Source organism: Rutidosis leptorrhynchoides, chromosome 6, assembly GCF_046630445.1.
Source record: "Rutidosis leptorrhynchoides isolate AG116_Rl617_1_P2 chromosome 6, CSIRO_AGI_Rlap_v1, whole genome shotgun sequence".
NCBI classification, from domain to species: domain Eukaryota; kingdom Viridiplantae; phylum Streptophyta; class Magnoliopsida; order Asterales; family Asteraceae; genus Rutidosis; species Rutidosis leptorrhynchoides.
In genome coordinates, this window is record NC_092338.1 from 52,190,922 (window position 1) to 52,200,648 (window position 9,727).

A 9,727-nucleotide genomic window follows, 5' to 3' on the forward strand; every position below is an offset into this window, starting at 1 on the left:
GCACTTCGTGCTGATAACGTGTTGTAATTTAGTTGTATTTAACAACTATTATGGCCTAAACTTCTACCAAATATTTCTAGTATTATATAAGATCAAAAGTGAGAGTATATATATTAGGAAATAAATTGAAGAACTGGTACAATTTTCATGCTTGATCTATCATATATTTATACTACTAAAATTGTCATCCATTTATGACTTTCTATACTTATATATATTATTATAACATGCATTCCATTTATCACTTTCTATACATATTATATATAATTATAACATGTATATATTTTTGTTATTTATTAATTTTTCATACCCACCTTCTAATCAGATTTTACCACATCACTCACCAAATATTTAACACAAAAATTTGACATTTTGAATTAACGAGAGTCAAATACACTCACCGCCAAAAGTCTACTTTTTTTTTTACCAAAAAGTGCACGATCCGACTCTCGTCACACTTGTGAATAGTCTAATATTTTTCTGTGACAACGAAATCGTTGGTTAAATTAAGAAAGGGAGGTTGCGTATTTCGTTGATAACAACTTTGATATCTAGGAGACTCCTAGTACGGAAAGTGAAAGATCTTAACAGAGTAAACAGATTCCACACAATTTATACCTATAAATTCGGAGCTGGATTTTAATTTAATTTGATTATTACAAATAGAAATGTCAACAACCACCGATAACAATTCTGTTGAGATCACCAAAGGCATTAATGGCCTTGAAAAAGTCATACTCCGTGAAATCAACGGTAGTAGTGTTGAGGTACCAATTCTTCTTCTCCATTACTAATTTTTTGTTTTCTATTAATTGACGATTCATGCGATCTATCATCACGCAAATGATCTAGAGTTTGAAATTGAAATATCTTATTTAGGTTAGATTTGTTGCTCTCTTAATTGAAATCTAGTTATTTATGAATAAATATTGATTAATGATTATTGATCTAGCTGAAGAAATAGGAAATACTGTTTGAATTTGTTAAAGCAAAATGTTGAGATTGCTACGGAGAGTGTTGTATTTTCGTGTATTTTTGTATTTTATTTATTTTATGGTAATTGTTGAGGTGTCAACAGCTGATAATAAATCTGTTGAGATCACCAAAGGCATTGATGGCCTTGAAAAAGTAATACTCCGTGTTATCAACGGTAGTAGTGTCGAGGTACAATTTTTATTTTATAAATTTAATCTTCGCCTGTGCAAGATCTTTTTCTATTAATTGATGGTTGACGCGATCTATATTCATCACGCAAATGATCTAGATTCATAAATTGTTATATTATGTTTTTTAGTCGGAATCTAGCTATATATGAATAATTATTGATTTAGAAGAAGAAATAATAAAATACTGTTTGAATTTGCTATGTAAATGTTGAGATTGCTACAGAAGTGTTGTGTTTTAGTTTTTTTTATTTATTTTATACGGTAATGGTAATTGTTGAGGAACTGATAATAAAACCGTTGAGATCACTAAAGGCTTTGATGATTTTAATAAGCTCAAAGTAGGTGTAATTAACGGTAGTAGTGTCGAGGTAAAATATATAATTAACGATGTTTATTTCTTGTTTGATGAAGTGGTTAATTTTGGTTTGGGTGTTATACTTAATAGTAGTCAATGATCATATTATGCGAGGTTAGGAAGCCAGGTGACCATCTATTAATTTTTTTTTTTTGTTGCAAAAGGGCGGATTAAATTTAAATACATACTTGATACGGATAAATGCGTGGATGGTTTATATATATAATTAGCAATATATCCTGCTCATATACAACAGAATCGACAAGTTAATACTTCATTATTTTGTACTGATTCTGTAACTGACAAGTCTAGTTGCTCTAGTAATACATATTATTATTGTAAAGGACTGAAAAAATTAGTTCGTAGTTGAGAAGAGCTGCTTAGTTAAAAGTGAACACAAGTTGAAAAAGTTGTTGTTTTCTCTTTGATTATCTTTTAAGTGGCTGTGACCATGGACTTTTTAAACATTAGCAGTTCGTTAAAGCAATCCTGCAAGTTAGTCCATGTCGCATTGGTTAGATGATGCTGATGCCAATTTTGTATGTATGGGTTGGTGCATTTTGTTGAAGGAAATATTACTTGGTTGCCCGAATGAAGCAATATACTGTAATTTTTATTGTTGTCTGACAAGTATTCCACTGACCAGTTTAGTTTGGTTAACTTATTTGCTTCTGTTTGAATATATGTTTGCGTATAGGGGTAGATTTTAATTGCAGAAAATTAAGTTGTATATAAATATACATGGTATCACAATGAATGTTGATTAGTTTGCAGGAACCATTTTAATGTTTAATATGATCATTACTTATACATTGTGTTTGGATCACATGTGTCACTAGGCATATCAATTATTCTTGCTAGAAGGTTTAGTCAGAAGTTGTACACCAAAAGTAATTACTAGAAGTTTTTTTTTGTTTTTGCTTGTAGATGCGGTGTATTTATTTTATGAAAAAAGGATTATATATTCTAAACTAAAACGTCCCTGAGGCTTCTCCTAGAAGTGCGAGATTATTCACTATGGGGCATATTTCTATATATACTAGTATACTACACAGCGAAGGATTTTTTGACCCGTGTGTATATTTGACTAGCAATTAAGATTCTTCACGGCCTCCCTAAATATTATGGGGTTGGTTCTTTTTACAGCCTTTGATGCCCTTTGGGCATTTTTTATCTGTCCCAAACTTTCATTGGTCTGTGAGCTTCAAAAGATAATATAAAACTCGAATAAAAGAACATTAGAACAATAATTTTATGTACTGTATATGTATATGAGCGTGTTACACACATGCATGTACCATCATGCATTCTGGGTTCATCGATATATTTGAGGGGTTAATGTGTTACCATAGATATAACCTTCATCAAATCTGAAGATTTTTCATCCTTAATGGTCTTGAATCTTGCAGTTATATCTGTATGGAGCTCATGTGACATCTTGGAAAAATGAGCAAGGAGAAGAATTGCTTTTTGTCAGTAGTAAGGTACCAGCTTCGTTTTAATTCCATTATGATGAATGCTTTAACACTTCTATCTTTTTTAGTTAAAAGGTGTTCGGGATTGTTCTTTTGAGAGATTATTTGATCTGATTATGATATTTTTCGGTGAACTAGGAAGAGTTTATTCATCCTAATATTTATGTGTTCTTTGCAGGCAATCTTTAAGCCTCCAAAGCCAATACGTGGGGGTATTCCTATATGCTTTCCTCAAGTATGTATCTGCATCCATGTTTTGTTTGTTTCAGTCTTATATTAATTAAAGTCATGAATTTTCTCGGGTCCCACGATGCAGTTCTCAAATCTAGGCAACCTTGAAGCACATGGATTTGCTCGGAATAGAATTTGGACTATAGACAATGATGCCCCTCCCTTTCCACCCAATGTCACTGACAGAGTTTTTGTTGACCTGCTACTTAAGCCCACTGAAGAGGATTTGAAGATATGGCCCCACAGGTATATCTTATTTTGTCTGATCAGAATGCTCATAAGTTCATTATATATTGGTGATCTGAAATTGTACATGTTATATGCTGCTTTGTGCTTTTATTTTTCTTATATTCAGATTATTCTATCTGTATATCTTGTTGCTGATTCAATTCTAACTCATTGTGTTCATTTGTAGCTTTGATTATCGACTGAGAGTTACTCTGGGGCCTGCAGGAGACTTAATGTTGACATCTCGGATCAGAAATACCAACACTGACGGAAAGCCTTTTACGTTCACCTTTGCGTATCATACCTACTTTTCTGTTTCAGATATCAGGTAAAATGTTTTTTCATTCCATATCCATTGACACCTATTTTGCATTTGGTTGCAAGATACCATTAAGTCATGAGTAAAATGTTTATAATGATACAATTTGGTGAACTTCTTGTAGATTATATTTAATTAACTTGAATGTATTTGTGGAAAAGAGTTCTTTTTTACAATGATATGGATCTATTAAATGGTCCTACGTTGATGATTGTACAAAATTGACACTTTCACCAATTGTTTATTTTTGAATCAATGTTTGTAAACATGCATCTTAAATTTTTTTGTCTGCAGTGAAGTTCGAGTGGAAGGATTGGAGACACATGATTATCTTGACAACACGAAGAACAGGGAGAGATATACAGAACAAGGGGACGCAATAACTTTTGAATCAGAGGTAATTATTTTGTTACCTTTTTCTTTTACTTTGATTATTACTTTTCCATAGTTAAGCTCATGAGGCAGTTACCCTCAATTTACCCAGATTGACAAGATTTACCTCAGCACACCATCAAAGATTGCAATCCTGGATCATGAAAAGAAACGAACATTTGTCATTCGCAAAGATGGACTTCCTGATGCTGGTGAGATTATGATGCATCTCTGCTTCACATTTTCTTAAGATTGACTGCTTAAGATTATGAATCTCTGCTTAACATTTTATTTGACTTTTAGTCGTATGGAATCCATGGGATAAGAAAGCAAAAGCTATGGCTGATTTTGGAGATGATGAGTACAAACACATGGTTTGTGTGGAGGCAGCAGCAATTGAAAAACCAATTTCATTGAAACCTGGTGAAGAATGGAGAGTTAGGCAAGAACTTTCGGCTGTTCCTTCAAGCTATTTTAGTGGCCAGCTCGACCCCAACAAAGTTCTCGCGCGTAGTTGAGGAACATATGCTCATCAAGAGGTATTTCCGTCTTTACAATATGCCAAAGAAAATTTACGTTTGTTGATGAAAACTTGTGTACTTAAGTAGGTAAACTGTCTTTTAAATTGAGGCTAGCTAATTAGTCCATCCTAATTACTACACTATTCAATGCTCTGCAGGCGCTGAAAGTAATGATCGTGCCAGCTTTTCTGCGAGTCCTATTTTTCTTGTGTAAACTTTTTGTTACATTGGTTAAAATGGTTTTGACCTCGAACTTATGAGCAGATAAGTTGTAAAAGATGATGTTGCTCCTAGATTCTATTGATTGTAATGGAAATGCCAACCTTTATTTGGCTAAAAAGATGCATAAAGAGATGGTCGAAAAGACCAAGTCTTAAAAGCAATGTATTTTGATGAAATCATTTTAAATACAATACGTATAATAATGCATTGAATCCATGTCTGAGTTGTGTAATACAGGTTTACTTCACTGTATACATCAAATTCTTACACCAAATATTCATATCAACAACATTTTAAACATTTCGCCTAATTCGCCAGCGAAAGTTGGGTTAGGCGAAAACTTAAAATACACGCGACCGTTTTTGATTGGTTTAAAGATTACGCCTAAATCGCCTAAACAAGACTTAGTTCGCATAGAAAGGTTGGGTTAGACGACATGTTTTGATCAATTGAAAAAAAGAAGCGAAAGTTTATTGTACACATGGATCATTTTAATTGGATACCAAGAGTTAATAAAATTTTTGATGTTAAAAAAAAAAAAAAAAAGTTTGGACACCAAGAGTTTTGCCTAATTCGTCTAGCATTAGGCGAAATCTGTTGGATGTGTGAAGAATATCAAAACAAGAAGGAAAAGAAGAAGAAAAAAGGTTGTTTTGGATTTTGCTGTGGAGGCGCGGCGCGGCCCATTTAGGCGCGACACGGCCCAAGCCTGACGGGAAGGAAACTTCCAGATATGCAGTTTCTTGTTCCCTAAGTTGTTTGCTTCCTATATAAACACCCTAATGTAACCTGTAAATGTGTGCATGAATTATTAATGAAATTTTCTCTGGTTTGCGCCCGTGGAGTAAACCCTTCTCCGTGTTTGGAGTTCGGATATAACCATGTTAAATCGTTGCGTTGTTTATTTTATTCTTTAGTTTTAATTCGTTTGTCGTTCGTGGGTTTAGTGATTGTGATCAATCACTTGTCTTGTTTGGGTCCTAAATCCTAACAAGTGGTATTAAGAGCTCATGGTTTCGAGTGGGAGCGATGGCGAGTTGAAAGCATGAACAAACGATAGATCTAGGGTTTGTGCAACATGGATCGAGATCTAGAGACTTAGTTGATCGCGAAGAACTCGCGGGTATGGTCTATGTACTCGTAATATAATCTATTATAATTGTCTATGATTACTAATAGATTATTATGGTGGCTCGTGGTGGTAACGGAGTTGGTGGTCGGATCAATAAGTTATGTTGCGGGAGAGGTTTGCAAAATTCGGATGTTCATAAACTGCTGCAGAAGAAAATTCATAGCGGATTCGTAACCGTTGGATCTCCATGATATATTAACTAGAGGTTGTCGACTCATAGATCTAATTGTGGTCAATCATTGCCGATTCGTCTACCGTTGGATTGATCTGAAACTTGGACTGTAGGTGGTCGACAAGTAGATCTAGAGGATGTAAAAATTTGAAAGTGATCGGACCGTTAGATTTGGAGTTATGTGTTTTCGAAGTTGGCGGCCGTCATGAAAACTCTTGGGGTTTTGTGATTGCGTAGCAGAAGTAGAAAATTTATTGTAAATTCGTCTACCGTTGGATCGATCTGAAATTTTTACTTGTATTGTAAAACAGTCGGATATACTGGTGGTTTAAATTTGGTGATGATCGGACCGTTGGATTTTGAGATACCATTTTTCGAATATAGGCAGTTTTCAGGGTGAACTTTTCGGGTTTTGATGTCGCGAGTGCGAGATAGTTTAGTCTTGGAAACTTCGGGCGATATGAGCTGGATATTTTGGGATGTTGGCTTGTTACAGAAGCTCACGAGGGTGATCTCTCAGGGTGGGGGTGAGAGGATTACATCCGGGTTATTATCGATAGTGGGAGTTATCGGGGAAGTTTTATGCTTGCGGTTTTGAAACGGGACGACCAAAGGTTTTGGTTGGATATTCCAGTGTGTGAAATATGCAGGCGGGTTAGAGCTTCTCTCACCAAGGAGATTGGTTGACGAAGGGTGTCGGATAGAACTCGTTCGAACAGTGCTCAGGGTTTTGGGTGATGTTTGGTTCAACAAACGAGCTTTTTCCTTCGAGGTTACCAATTAAGAGTTCTTAGGTGATTGATGGAGTGGATAATCTTGTAAGTCCTGGAACTTGAAGCTTTAAAGATATTATTGAGAGTGTCGGGAACTCGGAGTGAGTTTGGGAACTGACGGAAGTATCGGGTAAGTGGGAGTTGGACGACTAGTGAGAGTTGTAGAGATGGTTGTGCGATATGTTTATCTGATTTTCACAGTGTTAGTGCGTCGATTCCGACTAGATACTCGAGTACTTGTTTTAATCTCCATTGGCAAAGAAATTTGCAACTGATCGGGTGGTACGAATCAGATTCTTCTCGGGTAGCAGCGGTTTATTTTTCTTACTCGTACAGTGGGAGCATGCTTGAGATTGAGAAGATGGGTTCGTGAAATTCATAGCTATGAGGCTCAGCGTACCAGCGTGAAAGCGAAAAGTTGAAAGTGTAGATTTCGAGGTTGTGACTGCCTTCTCACTAGAGCCTTGATGAATAGTCTACAAGGGCGTTTGTCAGATTTTCTGATTGCTGGGAAAGAAAATCAGTGATAAACGGAAATTCTGTATGAGGGTGATCATTGACATGTTGGTGACAAGGTTGGAGTGTCTAGAGTGATGAGATGAGGCGGTTTTGTCTCCTGTTTAGAATCCTGTAATTGAAGTCTCGCACACTTCAATGGTGGCGCAGAAATCGAGAGATGACCCAAGCTAGCAACGAAGATAAGATTATTACTCAGGTGTTTGAGTGTCGAAAGTCTTCCTTCCCATGGCGTGGAAGTGAGGCGTGTCCCGGGTGTTTATTCAGCGGTGTTCAAATGAAGTGCCATAATCGGGTGATCTAGAGTTGTTGTGGGTGTCTAACACAATTGACAGGTGAAGTTGATTACGTTTTGGCAAGTGTAGTTGAAGTACTCTTTATCAAAGGCTGCTAACTTGTTGGTTAGAATGTGCGTGTTCCAAGAAGCTTTCTTGGCGGTATGGAAGGGTAGGTTCAATGAAGTCGAGACATGTAATCTGGTATGGGTTGTTTAGATCATCCTTCAAGTGGGAGATTGTTGGATGTGTGAAGAATATCAAAACAACAAGGAAAAGAAAGAAGAAGAAAAAGGTTGTTTTGGATTTTGTCGTGGAGCCGCGGCGCAGCCCAGTTAGGCGCGACGCGGCCCAAGCCTGACGGGAAGAAAACTTCCAGATTTGCAGTTTCATGTTCCCTAAGTTGTTTGCTTCCTATATAAACACCCTAATGTAACCTGTAAATGTGTGCACGAATTATTAATGAAATTTTCTCTGGTTTGCGCCCGTGGAGTAAACCCTTCTCCGTGTTTGAAGTTGGGATATAACCACGTTAAATCCTTGCGTCGTTTATTTTATGCTTTAGTTTTAATTCGTTTGTCGTTCGTGGGTTTAGTGATTGTGATCAACCAGTGGCGGAACTTGAACTCGGATACAGATGGGGCGAGTGTAAAAATTTAATAAATTTTTAAAAGTCAGCAGGGGTAAACACTAAAAAAAAACCTTATTTTTTGGTAAATTTTTTTTTAATTAGTGTAAAAAAAAATTTCCCATTAAATCCAGGTGGGGCGGATACCCCCTTTAAGAACCGCTACTGGATCAATCACTTGTCTTGTTTGGGTCCTAAATCCTAACAAAATCTATGCCTATTGTTTTAAAAAAAAAAAAAAAAAGGTCAAATGTGCTTATATGAGTAACTAATAAAGTATACACACAAATGCACAATTTAGGCATTATCCGATAGTTCAATAACTAATAACTCATTGTTAATACTTAATACTTCTCTTTTCTTCGAAAATTCAGTGATTTTTATGTAGTACTCCTTCCGTCCCAAAATAATTGTTTACTTTACTATTTTTATTTGTCTCAAAAAAACTGTCCCTTGCTCAAAATAACAATAAAAATTCCCTAAAGTTCCAATTATATCCCTCTATTATTAGAAGATACAATTAAATATGACAACTCATTAACAATTCAAGCAATTCTTAATAATTAAATTAAGGGCAAAATGGACAATCTGCACATATCTCTTAAATCAAAAGAAAAGTCAAACCAGACAATCTTTTTGGGACGAAGGGAGTAATAAATATGCAACGTAGAAAAATATTATGTGTCACACCAAAAGTTACCATAGAATTTATAGAAATTTAACTTGACATTTATTCAAACACTTGCAGTATGGTTGATATAAATCATTATAAGTATCAAACACACAATAATGAAAACATTTTTCATTTTTTGGATTTGTAGAGACTATTAAAACATCAATAATCAGTATTCAGTAATCCAGGTTGATCGATGATTAATTATCAGAGATATAGTTGAACTCAAAATCAGTAGCAATATCTGACATTCAAATATGAAACAACAAATTATTAGTTTGACCTAAAATCAAAGGATATACTCAAATATTAATATTAATATTCATCAACTATAACTATATATACCGAAGCCTAACTAACATATACGTTCAAAAATAAACAGTAGTTTTGTCCAAACAATAAACAGCAGTATCAGTTAAACTGAGTTCATGTCCTGATAAAGCTAGCTAATTTCTCATCGGCCGTGAGAGACTTGCTAGTTCTGGTCTCCATCATATCTAGTGAATGTTGTAGGCTACCACCTTCTTAGTATTGCCACCGACCATGACCAGATGATGGTGGTGGTGTAGGGTGCTTTTACAACAGTGCTTGTATGGTGGCTCACCACCCTGTTGGTAGTGGCCCCTGGAGGTTCTGCTGTCACAATCTGGCATTTTCTTTGGCGGCTTG

General features: G+C 35.5%; 1 protein-coding gene across 1 annotated transcript; it reads left to right on the plus strand.

The window, feature by feature from the left end:
• The first annotated feature begins 541 nt into the window (after positions 1-541).
• Positions 542-5,105, plus strand: LOC139856117 (putative glucose-6-phosphate 1-epimerase). Its single transcript, XM_071845353.1, has 9 exons — positions 542-767; positions 2,931-3,005; positions 3,175-3,231; positions 3,313-3,473; positions 3,643-3,783; positions 4,069-4,171; positions 4,259-4,358; positions 4,450-4,685; positions 4,826-5,105. The coding sequence occupies exons 1-8, from the start codon at positions 669-671 to the stop codon at positions 4,662-4,664; spliced, it is 951 nt and encodes a 316-aa protein (XP_071701454.1). The 5' UTR covers positions 542-668; the 3' UTR covers positions 4,665-4,685; positions 4,826-5,105.
• The last annotated feature ends 4,622 nt before the right edge of the window (positions 5,106-9,727 follow it).

Excerpts from the sequence above, each read along its gene's own strand:
- LOC139856117 (XM_071845353.1), top strand. The coding sequence starts at position 669 with ATGTCAACAACCACCGATAACAATTCTGTTGAGATCACCAAAGGCATT. Across the intron at positions 768-2,930 it reads TCAACGGTAGTAGTGTTGAG|TTATATCTGTATGGAGCTCA; the intron begins GTACCAATTCTT and ends TGAATCTTGCAG. Across the intron at positions 4,359-4,449 it reads AGATGGACTTCCTGATGCTG|TCGTATGGAATCCATGGGAT; the intron begins GTGAGATTATGA and ends TTTGACTTTTAG.